The sequence below is a fragment of the Argentina silus genome, assembly GCF_951799395.1.
Source record: "Argentina silus genome assembly, chromosome: 13".
Taxonomy (NCBI): domain Eukaryota; kingdom Metazoa; phylum Chordata; class Actinopteri; order Argentiniformes; family Argentinidae; genus Argentina; species Argentina silus.
Window position 1 is genome coordinate 5,304,936 of NC_139667.1, and position 23,976 is coordinate 5,328,911.

General features: G+C 45.0%; 1 protein-coding gene across 1 annotated transcript in view; it reads left to right on the forward strand.

Annotated features, from left to right (window-relative positions):
- kcnh5b (potassium voltage-gated channel, subfamily H (eag-related), member 5b) overlaps positions 1–18,559 on the forward strand; it is a gene marked incomplete at both ends in the record, with an annotated part of 31,454 nt that extends 12,895 nt beyond the window's left edge. The window contains 4 exons of the mRNA XM_083683480.1: positions 5,073–5,272; positions 5,868–6,120; positions 8,645–8,841; positions 17,498–18,559. Of these exons, the coding sequence (XP_083539606.1) occupies positions 5,073–5,272; positions 5,868–6,120; positions 8,645–8,841; positions 17,498–18,559 (1,712 nt within the window). The remainder of the gene's footprint in view (positions 1–5,072; positions 5,273–5,867; positions 6,121–8,644; positions 8,842–17,497) is intronic.
- Positions 18,560–23,976: the final 5,417 nt, after the last annotated feature.

A 23,976-nucleotide genomic window follows, 5' to 3' on the forward strand; every position in this document is an offset into this window, starting at 1 on the left:
GGAATTACCTGGCCTCAGCTCGTTTGCAGAACTGCGAAGAGCACTGGGCTGTAAGGATGGACAGGCTTTGCCTGAGGATCCCGGCTTGATGCCTGGGTCTTTAAAACAGGAGAGACTTCTGCCCAGTGAGTGAGGGAATGAGAGATGAGACAAGATAGGAGAAAACTAGAGAGCAGATATCACTCGACACTGCGGGGGAGGGATGGAGCAGTGATTTCATCTGTGTAAAGTTGGTTGACGTGAAAATGTATTGAAAACCGTTACACTTGGGGTTACATAAGGAAGATGATTCCATCTAGCAAACTAGCAAAGGGCAGTTTAGGTCCCGCGGCTCCTGTTTCTAGAGCATCCATTGACGTCCCTAGATTTACCAAGCAGATTGGAATTGCTTCTGACCCCGACTCGCCCTTCCTATTTCAGGATACATTTCTCGGTGGTCAAGCCTCTGGTACGGCCCGAGGGGAGGACGGGAGGACGGGTAGAGAAGGAGGAGTAGATGGAGGACTGGGGGCGTTGAGTGTCCCTCTCCCTCCGGCTTCTCAGCTGAGATGCCCTGATTCATTACGAGAGAGCGGGGGTGAGAGAGGGAAAAGGGGACACAGACAGTTCGATGGACAGCCACAGACACAGAAGCACTTCATGTTTCCTGGTTGTGACGCAAACAATCTGTCTGACTGGTGCTCTCAAGTGGGCATCATACGTCTGAAAGTAGGGTTGAAAGGCAATATATCAGCTCAATTTTCGCAAAACCCTGATAACTGCTTTTAGGGCACTTCTGCTTTATTGTGATAGAGACAGTAGTGATTGACACAGAATGATGGGTGAGAGAGAGGAGGGATGATATGCAAGATATGGCGACTGTCGGAATCGAACCAGGAACCTTGCGATGATGTGGTATGCGAATTAGTGTGCTACGCCGATAAGCGCCCCCCCCCCCATGTGTGCTTTTTAACGGGACCATGACTAGGTCTGCCACAGGTAAAATATTTAGCGGTATGCACCACCGCAGGTCAGTTTACACAGACAACAGACAACGGTAGCGGTAAATTACTGGGACATGTCTCTGTAAACGGGGCTAGAGACAGACACAAAGGAGGTTGAGGAACAAGTGATGTAGAGAGAAGAACAGAGGGAAAGAGGGTGCACCATTGTCCTGGCGGATGCTGCAGTGGAATTGGAGAGCTTTGCTTTCTGTGGCTCGCCTGGCAGTGGCAGGGCGATTAGTCTAATCCATAAAGGGGGTATGGCACTCTGTCTTCTCTCTTTCTTCAGGAGTCCTCCACTGACTCATCAGGGTCACAGCTAATCCCACATCAAGTGGCCCAAATCAGTGAAGGCTCAGACCAAAATCAGCCCCATTACTCTGGAGGTGTGTGTGTGTGTGTGTGTGTGTGTGTGTGTGTGTGTGTGTTTGTGTCTTGTGGTTCTGTATCTGTGTGGTTCTGTATCTGTGTGGTTCTGTATCTGTGTGGTTCTGTGTCTTGTGTGTTGTGTGTTTCTAAATGTGTGTGAACAAACGGTTGTGTGCTGGGTGGTGGGGATGCAATTATATCCATCAGTTTTTTTTTTTTTCATTGCACTCTCCTCCAGCAGTTCCAGAATGTCACATTCGTAATACAATGAGTGCACTCTATGGATGCTGAGGCCCACTGGCATGATGACCCAACTACTTTCTCTCTGTGTTTTTTCGGGAAAAATGTCTAGCTGAGATTTTGTGACAGCGAATATGGAGCTGCTCCTTGGGCACAGCAGGCAGATAGAGATACTGGGGAATTCCTCTATTATTCTGTCATCATTGGGATAAGTGGGGGCTTCCTCTGTCTGTCACTCCGACCTGCCTCACTTGACATGTCGACATGACAACGGGGGCAAGAGGACCTAGCTCAAGTGCGAGAGAGAGAGAGAGAATGAGAGAGAGAGTGAGAGAGAGAGAGAGAGAGAGAGAGAGAGAGAGAGAGAGAGGGGGGGGGCAGGGGTGTATAGTACAAAAAGACTGGAACCACTACCTCCCAAAACCACCAGCTTTTCATCAACATAATATGTCCACAATAAATAATTGATATCAGTTTCAAATTTGCGCTTTCCATGCAAATTACCCAAGGCATGCTTTGTAGTGATTCCAACACCATCTCCATAATTATCACCATTCCTATCGTCCTCCCGGCTCTGTCTCCCTGACTCATTCATTTGCGAGTTTTATCGACCCGATCTTCCCCTGTTGAAAGCCAGCAAACGGGCAATCACTTTTTTTTGTATTATAATTTTGTAATTTCTCTTCTGCGATTTATGAGGAGCTGAAAGCGCGGGGTCTGCAGTTGGACTGGTAACAGGGGATAATTGAATCAACCAGGTGCCAGATATGATGGATTGGACCTCTTTAGTGTAATTGCTGAGGTCTAGCAAGTGAAAACGTGAAAGTAGGCCGTAAGTGAAAACGTTGATATAGAACTGAACCCTCTCACCTGTTGGCACTTGAGGAGTTACATTATTTAAAGAGCTGTGAATAATGCCTTTAGAAGTAGGAGCTCTGAGACATGCTTTTCAAACCACTGTCAGGATGGTCCCTTGGGTAACCAATCTGCACCAGTCAAATGAAACCTGGACTTCGGAGGGTCAATCTGTCCATCCTGAAGTGTTATCTGAGGCATGCACAGACTAGACTTGTGGCCACAGTAAAGCCATCAACAACTGGGGTGTTACTCCAGCTGAAGCTGCTACTGCTCTTAACTTTACTTTACTAGATTAGATTAGATTAGATTAGATTCAACTTTATTGTCATTGTGCAGAGTACAAGTACAGAGACAACGAAATGCAGTTAGCGTCTAACCAGAAGTGCAAAATAGCAGAAAGTGCAATGAACAGTATTTACAGGTAGTGCAATATATGAGCAGTAAGTAGTGCAGTATAATATAAGTAGTGCAGTGTAAGCAGTATATGAGTAGCATTAGCATTATAGCAGAGTAAATAATAATTTTATTATTGGGCCCAAGCAACTAAACACCTGCCCAAGCAACTAAACACCTGCCCAAGCAACTAAACACCTGCCTCTGTAGTAAATGTGAAGGATGAGGGTTAATGGTCCCAGTGTTTTCCTGCCCCAGCTTGTTCACTTGGAGTGGCCCTCAATGACTTCATTACATCTCTCCCCTCCTCTGAAGGAGGTGCAGCAACGCCCCTGATGGCCTTGTTAGCTTCAATACTCAACCCACAGGGACCGCTTATTTGTGTTGCAGTTTAATTCGCTCCCCCTAGTGTGCAGCCACTGTTAGCTTCATGCAACATGTCATGAGCATGCAGCGGTTTTGCAACGAGTACTGTGCCGTACTCACCGACCCATGGCTATAATTGTAATAATGATGCATGGAGATAATTAAGGAATTGAATGAGGCGGTTCATATTTGCTCACAATGTGGTGTTTATTGTCAGTGTGCGTCATTGATATTCCTCTCAAACTCCATCTCTATCAGATTATTTGTTGTGGGAGCTAGACAATATCGATTATATTATATATGTATTATTTTGGGCCGAATGCGTTATATTACCACTATTGTTTAATATGATTGTTATAGATTCAACAGCCCTTTGCCCTTTGATGTAGTGTCAGTGTTATTATTAATGTTCCACTCTCTGTATTATATCACTTACTGTTGACTGTGCTAGTTTAGTAAAGGGCAGATGTTTTGTTACAGATCAAAAAGCGCCCCCACACCCCCATTGTTTATTCAAAAGCCATTATCTTCTTAAAAAGGAATCAAATGAAAAATTAAGTTGACCTAATGAGAATTAAATACCACAATGCCAGCGCAAAATTATATTATTTTCTCAATGAGAATTATGATTATAGAAATTATGGTTCTCGCTTGGGGGCAGAACTGTGACTAATGTTCGTTGCCTTTGCAGATTTTTCAGTCAATTTCTATTTAGAGGCACTTTGCAAGAATGTTTTTTATGTCCTTGCATCTATAGCTCTGTCCATGAACTTGAGAGTGGTTGAATCTCCAACCCCCACCCCTCAGCTGTTTACCAAAAAAAGTGGTGTGGAGAACGCTTTGTTGTTGTTTGAATCCCAGATTGCCCTTTTAAGGGAATACACAATTACGCTGGAAAAATAGTTTTGACTTCACCGTAGTGCCAATGATCGACTTGACCAGTGTCTTATTGAGCATTAATGTGTTCACTTGTGGTCCGGGGAAAGGCTCAGTCAAGCTCTGCAAGTGGTCAGGGTCCAATGGATAGTGATTGCGGTGGCTTTCTATGGTGTGTGTGTGTGTGTGTGTGTGTGTGTGTGTGCGTGCGTGCGTGCGTGCCTGCGTGCCTGCGTGCCTGCGTGTGTATGTCGGTTTGATTGAGGGCTGTATGCTTGGGCAATGACCATAGAGCAGTTGGTTTAAGTGGCTGTCATGAGGTTGACAGACTACTCTCCCTCAGATTGAATGAGTAATACGTTCCTGCTCTCTGCAGTTGGAGTGTTTGAGTTAATTTAGCAACGTATCCAATTAGAGGAGTTTTTTCTGAGGTAATTTAGAACCCAACTTTAATGTGAGCTGTGTCACCCAGCTGTCAGTTGCAGTTGGCTGACCCCTTGTCATTGGCCCTTCCCAGGTGAGAGAATAGCGGGTCCGTGGCGGAGAGAGTTTGTGTGTCTGCAGCAGAGGCGAGGGAGAGTAGTTATTAATAATAAGACGGGGAACAGTGTGCCTTGCTGATTCACTCCCAAACAGCCTGTGTTCTGTATCATGTGCCAGCACTGATTCCTCCCCCAACGTAAAAGTCTTTAAAGTTGTTATTTCTTTTCTTTGATTCTCTTTTTATTGGCTGGGAGGAAAAAAGACAGAACTATTTCTGGTGAGGTCTCTATGGTAACAGTGAGTGGGGTACAGTCGCGTCGTCAGAGGCTGACAGTAAACAGCGCTGCAGAGCTGTTGTGTTTTTGAAACTCTCCCACTCTGGCCTCAAATCTACACAAAGCCATTATTAATGTGACTTGTCACCTGTCATTACAGCTCAGCTCAGCTCAGCTCGTTTCATCTCATGACAACTGCGTTTTACAGATAATGTCCCTTCTTCCTCAGCTCTCCTGTATGCCACCATCTTTGGAAATGTGACCACCATCTTCCAGCAGATGTACGCCAACACGAACCGCTACCACGAGATGCTGAACAACGTGAGGGACTTCCTGAAGCTCTACCAGGTGCCCAAAGGGCTGAGCGAGAGGGTGATGGACTACATCGTCTCAACATGGTCCATGTCCAAGGGTATCGACACTGAGAAGGTGAGCCAGGTTCCCCCCGTGAGCCCATGCTGGATACCTCCACACCACTACGGGTGGGGCTAGGGAACAGTTGCAGTTGCAGTGGTTAGAGTGATATCTTGGACCCGTGCAAGAGGCTTGTAGGACTCCATTAGCTTCACTATGGACCCCTGAAGTCTTGCACCACACCACACCACATTCCACATTCATTTGCTCTTCAGCACCTTATCAGCCAGAGGAGGATGGGTCCCCCTGGAGTCTGGTTCCTCTCAAGGTTTCTTCCTCTGAGGGAGTTTTTCCTTGCCACTGTGTTCTATATATTTTTCTCCCCTCTGGGGAGTTTTTTCCTTGGCTTACTCCTGGGGGGTCTATGATTTAGCGCTAGATCATATTGTTTGTATTGTATTTATTATTTATATGGTTTAGTATTATTTTGTTGTGAAGCATTTGCCTATGTAAAAAACGCTATACAAATAAACTTTGATTGATTGATGGTTTTAATGAGAACACACAGTAAACCCTCAACAGCTCATTAACCCTTTAATAGTGAGACCCAGTCTGTAGTGTTACCAGGCAAAGTTAAGAAAGCCTGACTGTTCTTTGTCCCCGCCCTCAGGTGCTGTCCATCTGCCCTAAGGACATGCGTGCGGACATCTGTGTCCACCTGAACCGCAAGGTGTTTAACGAGCACCCGGCGTTCCGCTTGGCCAGCGATGGCTGCCTGCGTTCCCTGGCCGTGGAGTTCCAGACCATCCACTGCGCCCCTGGTGACCTCATATTCCACGCTGGGGAGAGTGTCGACACCCTGTGCTTCGTGGTGTCGGGGTCACTGGAGGTCATCCAGGACGACGAGGTCATCGCCATCCTAGGTGAGCGGCAGAATGCACAGACATTTCCTCTGTTTCCAGCCCAGCCGTTGTCTGATGTTGTTTCAGTGGAAACAAATGTACATGTTGTATGTCTCTTTGGATAAAAGTGTCTGCTAAATGTAAAAAATGTAAAAAAAAAAAAATGTTTTTATGATGCCTTGTGACTAAAACAGCAGACGTGAGACACTGAGAGTAAGGAGAAGGAGATAACGGCACAGTTCGGGGACCAACAGAGTGAGATGTGTGGTGAAAGAGAAAGTAGTCTCTCCTTGTTTTGAGCTGTTGTGCCTCCGGCTGTTTTTCGGAAGGGCCTTTTATTACTTTTCCACTTCCTTAACAGCATTAGGAAGCTGACTGAGGCTGTAGTTAGAGCTTCATAAAAAGCATATTATCTTCAGATGAATCGCCTCACAACATGGAGGACATTAATCACCAGCTCAAATGAATGCCAACTTGAGGAGTCTGCCCAAACCACGCCGGGTGGGCCTGGGATCTCATCCCCACACTACATAGGGAGGCATGGAGGGTGGGCCTTAGGGGGGCACGCCTGGCACTGGTGTATTGATGGTGGGATAGGATTGAGCAGATCGACTCGGTAGGAGATTCACTATGGGGGGTGGGCGAGACGGCGGGGGGGGCACAGCATGAGAGAAAGACGCATCATTCTAAAATCATTTTCTTGATGAGTATTAACTTGCACACTTCCAGAGCAGTAGTCTGGAAGTGTGTTCCTCCACACTGTTGATGTTAGGTTAATGGGTCAGTCATTAGGGAGTCTCATGTGCTTGTGTAACAAATGATCTGTTACAGGGAAAACATGTCTTGAGGGTCCTGCCTCACCCCCACCTCTGATACAATACAGTATGTGGGGCTATAGTCTGACTGGCAAGATCTACCAATGCTACGGCAACAGATAGTTGCTTAGAGACAGGGTTGTAGATCTCCTGTGCTATGTCTAGTGGGCATACAGTCCTAAATACCCCCTAGAGCCCGCATGCACTCTCCGTGTCCCTCCCTCAGGGGTACTATGCAGTAGATGGGAGGAACATCAGCTGATTGAGCCCCCTCTGATTTCCCATGGCTAACATTAAGATGGTCCCCCTATCCCTCTCAGCCTTGTTATAACCAAGGGAGGTTCCTGGAGTAGAACCCCCACAGCAGAGGAGCATTGAGACACAACCGAGAGACACAACACTCCCACCAGAGCAACGCTGCCTTGACTAACCTCAGAAACACACACAGTTAGTTAATAAACTCCTCAACTAGCCACAGGCATAGGAGGTTCCCATTGCTCACCATACTCATGTGGGAGTTGGGAAACAATCATTCACCAGCCTTATCAGTTTATGAATTTCTCCTCTGCTCTGGCTTTCAAAACACATTTTTTTGTTTTGCAGAATTATGATCCGATTCATTTTGTAATGCATTATTCATGCTGGGTTATGAGAAGGGGATTTCAGCCTGCGATCTATTCACACAGCAATATGTTCTGGTCCAATGAGCTCTGTGTATGCGTCTGCTGTTAGCTTAGGGAGATGAGACATTATCACTGCTGTAGCGTGCCTTAGTCAGAGGGCACAGTAATAAGAATCTGACTGCTGGCTTTTATGGGCTATCACCATGGTCACCATTGATCACACAGACACTAGATCCACCCTTGTCCACCTCCACAGAGGATGAGGATGATGATAGTGATGGCGGTGAAGTGGAACATGTTATGCTGCAGCAAGCTCCACTACTAGCTCCACCACTAACTGTCAAGACAACCAGCTCTCAGGTTAACTCCTACATGTAACTCCTAACGTAGAACAGCCCCCAGCCTGATCTCTCTGACCTTATCCATATCTACCACATTAATTGGCTGCTTGCTGAGCATCTCCGGGGAGCTCATTCTAGATGTGGCTAGTGTACTGCAGGGTTTTTGTAGTTGCCAGGGATCCCCTGAGGCCCATAGCACTGTAGAGAAAAGAATCACTCATACTCCCTGTCTACGGTTTTGAGGATTTGACGGATTTGAGTTCTCTGCTGTATGGTAAACCATTTGGAGGAGGTTTAGTTGGTTTTCATGTGGTGAAATGGGGTGTCATCCTCTCAGGTCGGCAATCAGAACATTGATTTGATGTTTATGACAGGTTTGACATGTTTTGCAACTTGCGGGAAATGTGTTGAAATGAGAATATATACTGTAGTTTCTTTGAGTCTCAACTATTGACTGAACTGGCTAACATTTACTGTGAAGTCACTAATTAGTATCACTGGTTGCTAGGGCTTAACCAGGTACTGTAGGCTCGTCGCTAAGGAAATTGTGAAACCTCGGGTCTCGAAATATCAGATAGAATGTGTAATTTCTCTAAGAAAAGAGACATGATATTCCACCCTCATTAGCTTTGTCTTGTCTTTAACAAAGAGTGTTTCAGAACAGATTACACACCGACTGAACACGGTTTCCTTTCCTAATTTCTGTCTCTTTCTCTCAATTTCTCTCTGTCTCTCTATCTCTCCATTACTCTGTCCTCTCCCCCAGGTAAAGGAGATGTGTTTGGAGACGTGTTTTGGAAGGAGACCACGCTTGCACACGCGTGTGCCAATGTGCGAGCGCTGACGTACTGTGATCTGCACGTCATAAAGCGAGAGGCACTGCTGAAGGTGTTGGAGTTCTACACAGCCTTCGCCAACTCCTTCTCACGCAACCTTATACTCACCTGCAACCTACGCAAGCGGGTAAGACTTACACAACAACGCAGATGCAAGCTCGCTCACACAAACCAACCTGCCGGTCCTCCTACTTCTACCTCTCTTCCTCCCTCTCCCTCCACCCACTCCTCACCTGCAATGCGTTCAGGTGCTTTTTGTATCCTTTTTTTTTTTTTTTTTAAATATGGTTTTCGGGGCATATCTACTTTATTGGGAAAGAGACAGTAGAGATTGACAGGAAGGATGGGAGAGAGAGAGAGAGAGAGAGAGAGAGAGGGATGACATGCAAGACGTGACGAGGGTCGGAATTGATCCAGGAACCTTGCGGTTATGTGCTACGCCACTAAGCGCCCCAATTTTTGTAGCCCTAGATTTGTATGTTATTAGTGAGTATTATCTAACTCTCATGACCTCAACACATCTGTCTACAGTGCGACTTTTACATAATGAATTATATATGCAATACCTGTCATGCCTCACTACTTAATGTGCCCTTTTAGCGGTTCTCACAGCCATATTAGCAGGTGGTCTCCCCTCCCAGTGTGACCAAGTGGAACCGACTGGATGCAAACACGGGTCTCCCGTGCACCAACCCAATGTTTCACTGACAGAGAGAAAAGCCGGAGTGCGTGCGTGCGTGCGTGCCTGCGTGCCTGCGTGCGTGCGTGCCTGCGTGCGTGCGTGCCTGCGTGCCTGCCTGCCTGCCTGCCTGCCTGCGTGCGTGTGTGGTGGTGGTGTGTTGGAGTGGTGATTGAGCCCCAGCTCCATGACCCCTAATCTCATTAGTCACAATGCAGAGTGTGGGAGATGTCACACGGCCGTCAGCCAGAGATGACGGCCTGGCCTGTATTTGGGTCAGCGCTGAACACGGACAGGCAAGTTCTGCTTGGTATTCGGTTATGGAAAATAATCCAGTAGCTCGTCACTTAGGGTTCTCACTCAGAACACAAGAGTATGTGAGTGCTATGATCACACACTGTAGATGCCCAGAGTAAGTCTCCAAGCCGTTTGTTTACAGAAAGTGCTTCAGCAGATGTTATGGGACACCTTATGTCATCCCAAACAACAAAGTTTCATATTCTTTCTCAAATGATTTCGTTAATGAAGTATTTGTGGGTATGCAGTAGCAGATGCTCAAGCTGTTGTCATTTTGTCCCTTCACCCAAGCAAATGATTCAACAAAAAAATTGGCTATGATTTGAAATGACTGGAACAACTCTCACCAACCGGAGTAACCATGTGGAGAGGAAATGCGCTTTTAAAACTTGTGCTGACAGTCGCGTTTTAGTGGCACACTGTGAATTTGCTGCCAAAAGCACCTTGCTCCTTCTTGCAACAACGGTTGTTTATATCTGAGGAAGCTGAGCGTTAAGTAACCGTTTTCACCTAGTCTCTTTCCACTGTGGTTGTTATTAGACCATCGCTGCAAGGCTTTTAGACTCTCTACCTGACTAAAGTGAGCTATATTGCTTTTCAAAAATGTGTAAACATGCTGTTTTTCATTTTTACTTGAGGTGACAGTGCATTTGGTATGCAAAGGCCTATTTTTACATTTTGACAGTTTATTCAATTGCTCGATACTAATATACTGTATATATACTCGTACTAAGATACTGTATCTTCTGTAACAGTCCATGTCAGTAGAGATGTGCCTTTAGATCTATACTCTTAAACATGAAAGGCCAACTGACTTTAGCAGTGGCCTAAAAGAGCCAATTTCCACCTGTTTTTCAGTAGTCTTAAGCAAACCTAATAATATTTATTCCACACTATTTGCTGTGGTCTTAAATTAAGGAGGACATTTGTACCATATTTAATAAAGAGATTAAATTAATTTAAACTTGAGTTGAAATGCAAAGATAATGCATTATATACAATAAAAGAGATCATTGAAAATATTCAGAGATACTCCCTAGGTCCTAATTCCTATTCAGCTATGCAGTATTCCTATTCAGTTATTCTAAAACGTCCCCTAGCGGCAATTATGAGCTTGTGCGCATTGCCGGGCTCCCATGCAAATCTGCATTAGAATAGACTCAAACTGTTGCTATTGAATTACAAAGACCTATCCATATTGTTGCCAAATCAGCTGAGGTGCAGCATTTGACAACAGCATGTGCACCAACACAGAATGTGATTAAATGTGATATGAGTCATTTCATTAATCATGGACGGGGGCGTTTCCCCCAACTGCAGTAAAGTTGTGTTGCTTGCTGTATATTTATGATTAACATGAAACATTTTATTTATACTTTTTTGGTTAAAAGCCTGTTAGTGTTAAAGAAACAAACATCTGAACAGACAACAAAACAAATAATGTAGTTAGTTAGTGGGTGTTCAAGGGCGGGAGGCTTGAGGATGGTTTATTTTTGTTAGCTGGGACAGATTGTGTGCTTGGAGGGACAATGGTAAGGAAACATACTCTGGGGCTAAACCCTGCAGACTAGGAGGCTTTTACCAGCCCACTGATGGATTATTAATGTGACCCACAGACTAAGGACGGACGGAAAAAGTGTTTTGTGTGTATGTGTGAGTGTCTGTGTGTGTGCGAGTGCGTGTGCTTGTGTGTGTGTGCGTGGGTGTGGGTGTGCACGTGTGAGTGTGCTTGCATGTGTGAGAGAGAGATGGCAGGATAGGGTTTAATGCATGATAGGGAATGATTGAATTCCAAGAGACTGGTGGTAATGGTGGTGGCGTTCATGATTTAAGCAGAAGGTGTGTGTGTGGGTGTGGGTGTGGGTGTGGGTGTAGGTGTGGGTGTGTGTGTGTGTGTGTGTGTGTGTGTGTGTGTGTGTGTGTGTGTGTGTGTGTGTGTGTGTGTATGTGTGTGTCTGTGTCTGTGTGCGTGCAAAGCCGTGGGGGAGATGGAGAGAGATGAGGAGGAGAGATGAGGAAGTCAACCATGCAGAGTCTCATTTTCTCCATTCCTGTTCTGTCTGGTAAATAATGAATCGCTGAACTTAAGAGAAAAAATGACCCACTTATTTTTCTGGAGAAGAGAAGACAGAGCTGCCTTAGGAGGGACAGGGTGGGTGTTCTCTGTGATTTCTCCTCTAGAGACGAGACACAGGCAGACTTTAGAATGGACAAGAGGACACTTACTGCATCATCCACATGCTGCTCCCCAATCTGCTTTGTGCTTTTTAAGATAGTTCTTCTACATGGAGCTACTAGTTCATTGTTTTCTGGTGTGTGTGTGTGTGCGTGTGGTCATGCGCGTGTGTGTGTGCGTTTGTCTGTGTGTGTGCGTGTGTGTGTGTGTGTGTGTGTGTGTGCGACATACGTGTGTGCATGCCTGTGCGTGTGTGTCCACCCTTTTTCTGCGTGCTCACACACTGTGACTACCGTAGGAGGAGGATGACAGGCAGGATTACCTAGGGAGCAGGGATGTGTCGCCCACTCGACCACAATGACAGTCCCCAGAGTGGGAGCAGTGGTCTCTCATTCACATCTGGGTCCTGCTCCCACTCCCTAGAGGCTTCTTGTGATGGTTGGAGCGAGCCAGAGAGAGAGAGAGAGAGAGTGAGGGTGAGGGTGAGGGTGAGGGTGAGGGTGTAAAAAGAGATGGAAAAGAGACAACCATCCCACCTCATACTTGACAAAATGCCAGAGTTCTGACTGCTCCGCTCCAGCTCCTTGTAATCTCTCGCTTTTCAACATCTTTGTATTATTTCCCCATCATAGTGAAGTGAGCCGTTGGTTTTAATATTTCACTGTAGGGTAAGCATGTGCACACCAGAGGGTACAGTTAGATACATTCCTTCTGTGTGATGAGAGCAGCATTGCTAGAGAGCCGACGTAGTCGGGAGTATCCATCCCATGCCTCGGGCTCCTTGCAGCATCCACTTCCTGCATCCTCTGGGATAAATATATCCCCAAAATCTAATCAAGAGGAGTGATGAGACCACCTACCAAGATCCCCCCAGCAGCCAGAATGAGCTCCACTAACCAATATCCCCACCCAGGAATCACATAATTACCTCAGCATTCTGCTGCCACTTTAGGACATTTTTAAAATAGTATTCAAGCTAATGTGGTGATAAAATTTCACGACTGTTTCACTGCGGTAATATCATGTTTTATAACTGAGTGCTTTGCATAATTTATACTTGTAGAAGGGCTGTATGCTGGCAGCTGTAGATTTGAGTGCAGCTTGGACTTGTTTCAGTGTGCTGAGTTGGCTTGGCAGTGCCACTGTAGGACTGGTAATTGGATTAATTTTTACATCAGCACCTGGAAAGTGTGGGGATATTAACTCTGCTTTTGGATTCTCGTTTTTGCCGTAATGAGGTGGGACAGACAAGTGCTTGCACCTGGGCGTCATTACCGCGAGCCCTCGACGACTTCTGTCGACGTGGCTCCAACACACTCGTCTCAGCAATGATGACTAATTAGCGATGTTTTTCTATAGCACCGAATGTAGTGACAGTTTAATAGTGTTGGCGGTGGCAGAGTGTGACCTATTACATAAGGCGTGCACCTCCTTGACAGGCTTGTTTGTCTTTCCTAAAGACCCCGAGCGAATCTTGGCACAGTGCACACAGTGGCTTACCAGGCTAAGAGAGACCACAACCCACGAATGATTCACATGCACAATTCTGAATACAGTAGGTGCAAAAAAAAATGCATTCATTAAGATATCATGTAGAGACACATTAACACACACAACAGGAGACACATTAAATGCTAGGAAGAGGAAGACATCAAATGGGAAACAGTGGGAATGCGTACTGTACTGTAGTGTAGCTGGTTTGAGCTGAGAGCAAGAGAGATTGTGAGAGGGAAAGAGAGATGGCAGAGATAGGAAGAGATAGAGACAGAGTTCATCATGGCCCTCAGCAAATCCCTCCTGGGTCCTGCATGATATTGAGTTTGATAGATAAGGCAACAAGCATTCTCTATTTCTCTGTCTGTTACAGACTGGGTAAAGAAAAGGCCCACACCAAACAGACCCTTGCAGTTAGAGGTTTATAAGGACATTGTCTGTGTCTGAGAGGGATTTAATAGTTTAATGACCCAAATATTCATTCAAGCATTGTAAACAGTGTAAACATAACATTGGTGTTTGTGTTCTATTTCTAATCTTACTTTGAAGAAGGGAAAGAGTTTATTGGTGTTAAAGTTCAGTTTATACTCCAGCTGCCTTTACAACAGGCTTTGAAGTCTGCTCCAAAAATAGAACCTATGTAATGATGGAGCATTAGAGCGGTTTTTCCTCACTCTGCATAGCTGTCTGGAAAAAAAAGAAAGAAAAGAAAAGAAGCTTGTTTGTAAATATTTATTTTCTAAGAAACCAGACATTCTTCTTATTGTTCCACACTAATTACTAAAGGAGATGTATAGACCACTCAACCTCTCTGATGGACAGACTCCTCTTAGTCGACTCTTAAAGGAGCGCTCTTCCTTCACCTAGCATCGGCTGTGTTTGCGTCAACCTGCACATTCTTGTACGACTGTGACTTACGCTTCATAGGGTTAAGAATAGGAACAGGTTGGCTGTTTTTAGACTTTGATTATCAATTCACCCTTTCTGCACTTCCTGAAAATCCCCGGCTCCAAAGTGCTGCAGGTCTCTCTTTCTAACTGAATAATAAATGTGACTTTTGTGCCCATATTTCTTGTTGTTTGAGTTTTGGATCAGTGTTCTTATAAGGCGAGGTGATCCCCTTAAGGCAATGCTGCTAATTCCCCTCCCCATTAGCATATGCATTCTATAATCTGCATACTAAACTCTCCCTAGGGGGCCCTACCATTCACCCCAAACAACTCAAAACAATCCCAAACAACCCCAAACAGGTGCAGTGCCCAAACATACCCAAAATAACCTCAAAGTACCCAAAACAACCCCAAAATATCCAAAGCAGTGTTGGATATGAGGCTACAGTATTAGCCTCAGTTCTTATACTGACACTTTTCTGGTCAACAGCTGAGAAATATAACCGCTCTCAGTTTCATAGACGGAGCTGTGGTGGCAAGGACGCTATATTGAAGCTATACAGTGTTTGTTTACAATTGCATTGTTTACAAACAATGGGGTAATACATGGTATTTGTGTACACATTGGTGTCACCATTCAGAAATGACAACACTTTTGGCTTGACAGGCGCTTCTGGTAAGTCAGGTGTGTTCCGTCGCATCATTCGTGCAGGCATAAGAGAGCTGTCAATGTGTCATATTGAATCTAGGCTTTGGATTTGCCTTGGGATTTTTCTTTTGGTGTCTGTCAACATGAGGACCAAAGAGGTGTCAATGAAAGTCAAGGAAGACATTTTAGGCTGAAGAATCAGAAAAAAACACTATCAGAAACATAGCCAAAACCTTAGGCTTACCAAAATCAAAATCAAACAGTTTGGAACATCATTAAAAAGGAAAAAAAGCACTGGTGAGCACTGGTGATACTAAACATGAGTGCTTAATTTGGACATTTGATAAATCTGTCCCATTACTTTTGGGTACCCTAAAATAGGGGGACTATGCATACAAAGTGGTGTAATTTCTGAATGGTGAAACCATGTACATAAATACCGTCAAATAAAAGCTGAGAGTCTCTGCTTTAACCTCATAGTAATTGTTTGATTTCAAATCAAAATTTTTGGAGAGTAGAGCTGAAAGAAGACAAAATGCTTCACTGTCCCATTACTTATGCAGGGCACTGTATTTTGGGTTCTGATGGGGTAAGATGGTTGAACTAAGCTCATGAGGCATTTATAAGTTATATTCTTCAAGAATCAATGGCTATATATAATTAATTTAAAAGTCCAAAAATTGATACCAATTACCGATTGCCCCTCAAATTAAATGATTAGCTTGTACCGATCATTTGGGTGGTTTTGTATTCTTTTGGTTGCCATTTTGTGGTTGTTTTGGGTACCTTGGTGTTCTTCTAGGTACTTTTAGGTTATTTTGGGTACCTTGGCGTTCTTATGGGTACGTGGCGTTCTTATGTGATTAGTAGGACCCTCTCTGGGAGCTCCATGCACCTCTCACGGGAAGACGAGGTGAATTTGGAGGGGACGGTATGAATCAGTTTAGGCCACCATGTTTCTATTCACAAATAGTAATAGATAGTCACAGACAGAGCGATGTTTTCGTTTTTTTCCTGATATAAGAAGCACTGATAGAGAACGATGTGTTTATGTATGTACTCTCACTTGCTGGACTCCATCTCTCTCTGTCATGTTTAAATGATGTGATTTCCCACCTTCCAGATGACAAGATGTGATAACTCAGACAGGACGACTGTAATGTGATTGGGTGATGTGAAGACGCGATGTGTCACTGTCTCTCGGTCCTTGAGTGCTTCTCACCAGTTCACAGTAATGAATAGGTCATTCATCACTATTGATAGAATTGGCTTATTGCTGCTGCACGTCTGAAGCGGGAGTTCGGATAGGTGAAAAGTTCCATGTAAGCAGTTACCAAATGGACAGAGGGAGAGAATAATAATTGGGTCAAGTGGAAATTAGGCCAAATAAGGGATATGAGTCAGTCCAATCACCTGAGTGCCATGTGGTCAAAGTTCTCGCCTTGAGGAGCTGTAGCCTGCCAAGTATGCCAACCATGATTACCATGGCAACCCCGTTTTAGTCAGGTCTTTTCATAGCCTGACTGGAACTCAAGGGGACAATTCAGAAAGTGGAAACACTTAACCTGTCAATCAAAACAAAACTTTGCTCTTTGATTACCAGGCAAGATTTTTATTTTTACTTCAGAAATTAAAACCTTCTTCAAAGTTACCCCCTCAAGCGGTACATCAAGATGTTATTTTCTGATATGTTATTCAAGCATTAACCTCTCTCTAAATACTGTTCTGCTGACTCATTCTGTGCTTTTTGAGGCTGTCTGGTTGTCAAGAGTAGAGCTAAGCTGTTGAACTCATATTGTATATATTCATTGCAAGTGGAAAAACACCAGAGCACAGGGGATCGATTACTGTCTGGTAATGAAAGATTACACAATTCTGCTGTCCCTGAACTGGATAAAGTCAATGATTCATCACACAAATTAACTATTCAGAAATGTCCTAATTGTCTTAATGAATAGCCATTGCCTCTGGGTTAAACCCACAGCTATCTGCAGGTGTTGTGATTGACTAGGCCTCTCTGCCTCCTCCCTGTTCCACCCTGGCCCCCTGACCCAGCAGGGAGCCAGTTGAGATGACATTAAGTGATGTGTGGCAGGGAGTTCCAACCCAGGTGGAGGGTACAGACAGGACTGGTGGAGGAGGTGGGAGGAATTAATATATACCCCTCTCCCCCATCTTCCAACTTATACTAAAGACCCACACGCCTGCACTGTCAGCTGCATCGGGACCATTATTATTTTAACCAAGAATAACACTTACGTCTGTGGCTGGCTGAGATCCCTGTCATTCCCAATGTAATTAGTGTCTAAGGAGTGCCAGTAGAAACGAGTCACGCCTGGCACAGGTTGAACTATATAGAAAGGCACAGGAGCACTGATGGATAATTTAACAGATCTCCCAAAAGCCAGCACTTAGAGGGACTTGACTGCGCTGCATTGTGAATTCTGGCTCATTACACAGACAGGCAGGCACTTGATGGGACAGATAAACAGATTTACTATTTCTGCACATTTCCCCTGTAGTAATAGAATGAGAAGCAGTAGTGATTTTTACGGAATGATAAATGTTTTGTGTTCATGTTTTTGCTGTCGCTTGCAGATCATTTTCCGGAAGATCAGTGACGTGAAGAAGGAGGAGGAGGAGCGTCAGCGCCAGAAGAACGAGGTGCAGCTGACCATCCCCCAGGACCACCCAGTCAGGAAGCTGTTCCAGAAGTTCAAGCAGCAGAAGGAGCTGCGCAACCAGGGGGCCGCCGCCCAGCTGGACCTGGAGAAGAACCAGCTCCAAGTGGAGCACCACCTGCACCCCCACAGCCTGCAGCTGTCCCACTCCATCCTGCAGCACTCCCTGCCCCTCAACATCCAGCGGCCCCACCCATCCCTGCAGAACGGGGCTCCTCCCTCCGGCTGCAGCAGCAGTGTGCTCACCGTGTCCCAGGTCACCCCCATGCAGAACTCCCTGGCCTACACCCACACCAGCGAGACCACCAAGCAGAACAACTGTGACGTGCTAGAGCTGCAGCCCAGCCCTGTGGTGGGGGAGCCGCCACCAGTCAGGCTGAAGGTCGGCAGCAGCCCAGCTCTGGCCAAGCCTGTCAAGTCCGGGGGCTGGGGGCGCCTCAGAAACATCACCGCCCCGCCGCCAGAGGTCAAAAAGGAGGGGCTTAACAACGTCCCTAAAGCCGTTTCTGTGGAGATGCTCTCTCAGGAGGGCAAAGGTCAGGATGGTGGCAGTAGACGCAAAGATGGGGAGGACGGAGGAGTGCCTAAAATCAACCCCCTCCGTAAAACTGACTCCTGCGACAGTGGCATCACCAAGAGTGAGCTGCGTATAGACAGAGCAGGGGAGGCACGGACCCCCCTCCAGCAGAGCCCCCTCCCAGGAGGAGGGGGGTCTCCTCACCCCTTCTGCCCCATCCCAGAGCAGACCCTTCAGGCCTCGTTGCAGGAGACCCGGCAGGAGCTCCGGGGGGACATCCAGGCCCTGGGGGGCCGCATGGGCGCCCTGGAGATGCAGGTGGCTGAGATCCTCAAACTTCTGTCTGACAAGAGGAGGCCGTCTCTGGCCTCCGACCCCAAAACCAAAACTAGATGCCAGGACATCTTCACTGTCTCCAGACCTGTGTCCCCGGACTCAGAGAGGGACGAAGGACACGTGTGAAGAGGAGAGAACTCCACTCAGGGGAGGCTGGTGGAGGTAGAAATCGGAGGACGGACTCATCGTAATGCATGGAATGATTCCTGAATCCTCTGATTTCTACTTCCACCAGCATCGCCCGACCCCACTTTATGACTTACCTAAACATTTGCACACAAACTTTTGACTTTTGTCCACAAGAGAGTTCGACTCAATGAGTCAGACCTTTTTTTTGATTGTAAATACTTGTCTATGCATGTCCAGCTGGATTCTGGCCTGCCAAAGAAACTATGACTCCATTTACTTATTGCCTGTACATTATGCAGTTGACTGCATGCACAGTAATTTAAAGAGAACCAAGATTTTATTGATATACACTGTATATATATATATATGAATATTTTTAATCATTGATGATTTACTATATGGACATTCAGGGTTTGCATATTGGTAGCACTATACAAATTGAAGTAGAAAGGTTTACTGGGACATCGATACACATCGATACACATTGATACTTGTCCAAGGGGGTTGTACTGTATGAGAAAGAATAGAAGTGCAGTATAATACTCTTATCTCCAGACACAAAAGCCCATCTAAGTTATAATCTGTTGGCCTTGGTCAGTCACAGTATATTGCTGCTGACATTTGGTTATATTTTTGATGGGAAATGTGTCCTCTGTCACTGTTTCCTGGTTTTCACTGTTCTATTTTGTTAGATATTTCAGAGTTGGCCTATTAGTTTCTCCCTGTGTTTGCGCATCATTTAGGTACAATACGGTATAATGTACCTTTGTTGCTATGATGGCTAACGACGGGTTTCTGGTTTACCCTGCATGACTCTACAGTCATGCAGACTACACACTAATAATGAAGAACTTTGAGACCAACTATGACAGCATGACTTAAGGGACATAGTTTAGTGCACATGAAAGTCCACTCAACCCAGTGACACGCAGTCCCACAGTCCCTACACACAAGGCAGTCTTTCCAGCAGTGATTGTGTCATAAATCCCGCCCAGATTTATTATTGAAGAGGAGTGTGGAGAGCACATTTGCCACTAAGAGCTCATCTCAATAAAAAATAAAATATATTTATGAAAGATTTGATGCTGAGGAGCAGTTGTATGCCCCAGAGTACAGTACACACACACACACACACACACACACACACACACACACACACACTCACTCACACACACGCGCACACACACGCACACACACACACACGCACACACACGCACACACACGCACACACACACACACACACACACACACACACACACACACACGCGCGCGCAGAGACATGTGAGCAGCTCTTGATCTGAGATGTTCTGATGTTCTGATGATCGGGCGTGATGGCCCAAGAGGGTTCCTCTATGGAAGCAGATCAGTTGGCCCGTCTGAGCGGAACACCAGGCATAGCCTAGGAGTTTTAAGTTCTTGGATGGTTGAGGTTGTCTCTCCCCAACTCAACTACACACTGCAGCACAGTACAGGCTTCTGTTCAACACAGAACTCCATAGCCATGACTCACAGTAGTACTCTGTGTTATGCAGAGAGACTTTACATGCCAATGCAGATGTCTTTATTTTACTACCAAATTTATGGTTAAACAATATTATCGAATATCGCAAGCTATGCAACCTGTGATTTTCTCTGACACCGAGGGGAGAGTGATTCCCTCGGACACTCATTCGCTCACGGTCTACTGATGAATACCTGTTTGGTGTCATTTTCAGAGTCATCCGCAGAAATGCATTAGGATGCAGTGGTACAGTACAGCAGCATTCAGCTGAGGGATGGATCAATGTATATAAGTCATCATACTGTAACATTCTTGTGTGCATTACATGCCATTATGAAAGTTTTTCTCAGCAGCTGACTTAAACTTGGACAGACTTGAGGCTCACAAAGGGACGTGGGCACTGCCCGTCGTCAGCAGCAGTGGGGGCAGCAGCGTGAGAGTGGGGTTATTATTCCTCCAGTCTTTACTTGACAAGCGAATGAAGAGAGTCTCCTGTGATCCGAGGCCCGCTCTCCTGAGAGCTTTCATCACAGGAAATGCATCATGTCTTGGCTCAGCCGCCTGAATGTACCGCACCCCTCTCTCACCTGACACTGATCACTCTCTTCTTCTCTTCTCTATATGAAAAACTTCCTCCAGTCTCTCTCTCTCTCTCTCTGATTGTCTCCTGAGCATGCTAATGTACAGCCATCTCTGTGCTGACTGACTGATCGACTGTATCCACCTCCCCCGGGGGACAGGGAAGCAAACCTGGTCACAGGAGGACTAGACCAGAGTCACATCATTTTATACTGGAATGTTACTGTTTTATACCGTTTGTTAAAGCAATGGCATCAAGTAGCACTGATTCCCACTATGGCTCATGTATTGTTTTTACAGTTGCACAATTTTACTGTAGCGTCAGCAAAATAAACTACTGTCTGGGAAATCTCTTGGGCTTTTTTTTCTTTTTTTATGTTGTCAACTCTTTATGGGAAATGCAATTGTCGCTGGAAGATCCGCCGGATGTCGAAATCAATCATTCATTGTATTCCTCCTCATACTTTCAGACGAAAGAGCAGACACATTCGTACCGCAAAGTCTAATTTATGTTACGCACCGTACAGTCGGCAGAACTCGCAGATTTTTGATTTGCAAAGCTGATACTGTGTGCCATTAGTTCTGTCCTCCATCATCTCCACTTTGGCACATCCACAGATATTCAAGGCTGTGTTGTATGTGCTTGGAATACCAATAGGAGGGTACAGAGGTTTGATTATAAAAGGATCAGTGTAATCTGTGCCAAGCTTTCAAAGAGTTGTCTCACATGGTCTGATTTTTACTCAGCAAGATGCCATTAACAATATTAACAACAACTTTGGAATAAACCTTTGGTCGTACTATTATTGTAGACACTGAGATTTATTTGGCATGGCTGTTCCTCAATAATCCAGCCACACAAAGGTTTTTGTTGAGTCATGTGGACTCCAGTGATGTCTCAGGGTTTGTTTGTCTCACTAACAAATGGTCCCATAGTCCTTGCTCAGGCACAGGTAAAGTGCAATGAAGGGAGATAATGCAGCCAATTAAGAATGAATAGGGTGACAGACAAATTATTATGCTTAATTTACCATTGTTTGTGTGCACTGACACCAAGCCAAACGAAACAGCCAAGAGAAATTAGGTTGCCAAGATCTCCCCAAAAATAAAGCTTCGCACTTGAGGCTCTCTGCCAGAGAAGATGAAAAACCCTCTGTCAGGAAATGTGAGGTAACAGCTGCAGTATTCCTATTTTATTTTTTAGTTGAGAGACATAGACAGTTGACCCAAATAACCCCAATTCAGTTCTCTTTTTGAAGTGCTTCTCAGAAATTATATCTATCAACAAAGAAACATTTCTAGCCTTCTAAATTGTCTTCTATAATAACGTTAATAGTCATACTGTCTAATCCATATAAGATGTTACTGTTCTGTTGCTTTCCTTTTTTCTGGTGTGATGCCCGTGAGGGAAATCAAATCTATTGAAATATATAATCATTTTTACAACCAAATATCTCTTACATTATGCCTCCAAACTCTGAGAAACTCTGTATACCAATGTGGCATAGCAGCACTGTAACTGGGCATTTCATGTGTTTGGCATTATGTCTTTCAGTTTGGAGGCAGTCAATATGGAGGCAGTCTCAGCAGGGGTGGCTGTGACTGTGACTGTTTACTGGGACTTATATATGTACAGTTCTGGCTGTGTATACATGTATGGGCTATGTACGTAGATACACATATATATATATATATAGATAGATACGTAGATATATATATATATATATATACAGTAAATGGTCTGTGAGTTCACTGCCTGTCATCATCTACACAATCCTCATGGGTGTCACAGATCCTGTCATCTTCTGCATCCGCTGGTGTGTTGCTGCTGGAGCTCCCCTCCCCCTCCCCCACCTCCCTCCTCGGTCCCCCTGATAGGAGCTGAACCAGGTCTCCTCCCCCCGTGTAGGCAGCCCAAGGAGAGAGTGGTAATGTCAGAAAGGATTAGAACAACAGGGGTCGTTACAGCAGTGCTCATCAGGGCCATGAGAATGAGGTCTCTTGAGACCAACAACCGCCTCTCTTCTCTGTTCAATTGTCAAAGCTTTAAAAAAAAAGAAAAGGACTTCATTGCAAGTGAATTTGAGTGACTTAGGTGAAAAGTTAATCTTTGTTAAAGGGATAGTATGTGATTTAGTAATTTGGGTGAACTATCCCTTTAACTTAGAATTGCGTGTCGGTTAGGCAGTATTAGGCATTCACTTTGAGTGATTAGGGTAAATTGTCAGGGGAAGGCATTAGCAAACATTACCATTAGCAACAATATTTGCTAAATATAGCTGCGCAAAATCGAACCAGTGACATGCAACTTCCAAGGCAAGCTGTTAATGCCTCCACCTCCCCACCAGCCTCCTTCTGCCTTACATATTCACCTGCCAGTAAGTGCAACTGGGAATACATACTATCTTGTGTAGGTACACGATCTGAGTAGGAGACCAGTCTGCTTCTTAGAAATATATTAGATATCATAGAACCAGAGACAGGGCCAGATCTGTTCAGTTCTCTAGGTCAGGCATACTATGGCAAATATGTGTTAGCTCTCTAAATTACTTTGTTACTTTGGTTCTAAGATGAACAGATATCTTATCTTAAGTGCTACTCCATGCTGTCTGCCCTCTATTCATTTAACCCCTGGGAAATGACCGTTTGGATTTCCTGGTGCCCTAACACAGTAAGCCCAAAAGCATGAATTACTACAATATATAGAGAGATGACCTGCAATTATCTGAGAGGGAATGATAATATGTGTTTTATGTTTCCAGTGTAGAGATGATATTAAATGAGCCCAAGAGGGACTCCAAATTAGTCTTGACACCACTGTCACCACAGGGTGTGTGAGTGTGTCTGTGTGTGTGTGCGTGCGTGTGTATGTGTGTGTGCGTGTGCGTGTGCGTGTGTGTGTGTGTGTGTGTGTGCCTGCCTGTGTGTGTGCACATGTGCGTGTGTGTGCCTGTGTGTGTGTGTGTGTGCGTGTGCGTGTGTATGTGCGTGTTTGTGTGCCTGTCTGTCTGCACCCTCATGCACAACAAAGACAACCCGAGTGGGAGAGCTCAAACACAGCTCTGAAGCATCTTAGTGACACGTGAGTAGACATGAATTATGTAATGTTCTTTCTTATGGGCGTTCAAAACACTTAAAAATAACTGTTTATCTCTCCCTAATGAATATTTACATTTTTTTTGCATTTTCAAACCACCAAAATCTTGATCTCAGCTGACCTTTACCACTGCATCATTAGCCACACATGTTTATGTCAAAGCAAAGAGCTAATATATTTTTCAAGATTGCATTGTTTATTAACATGTTTGTACAAGGGGACAATTCCTGTGTACAA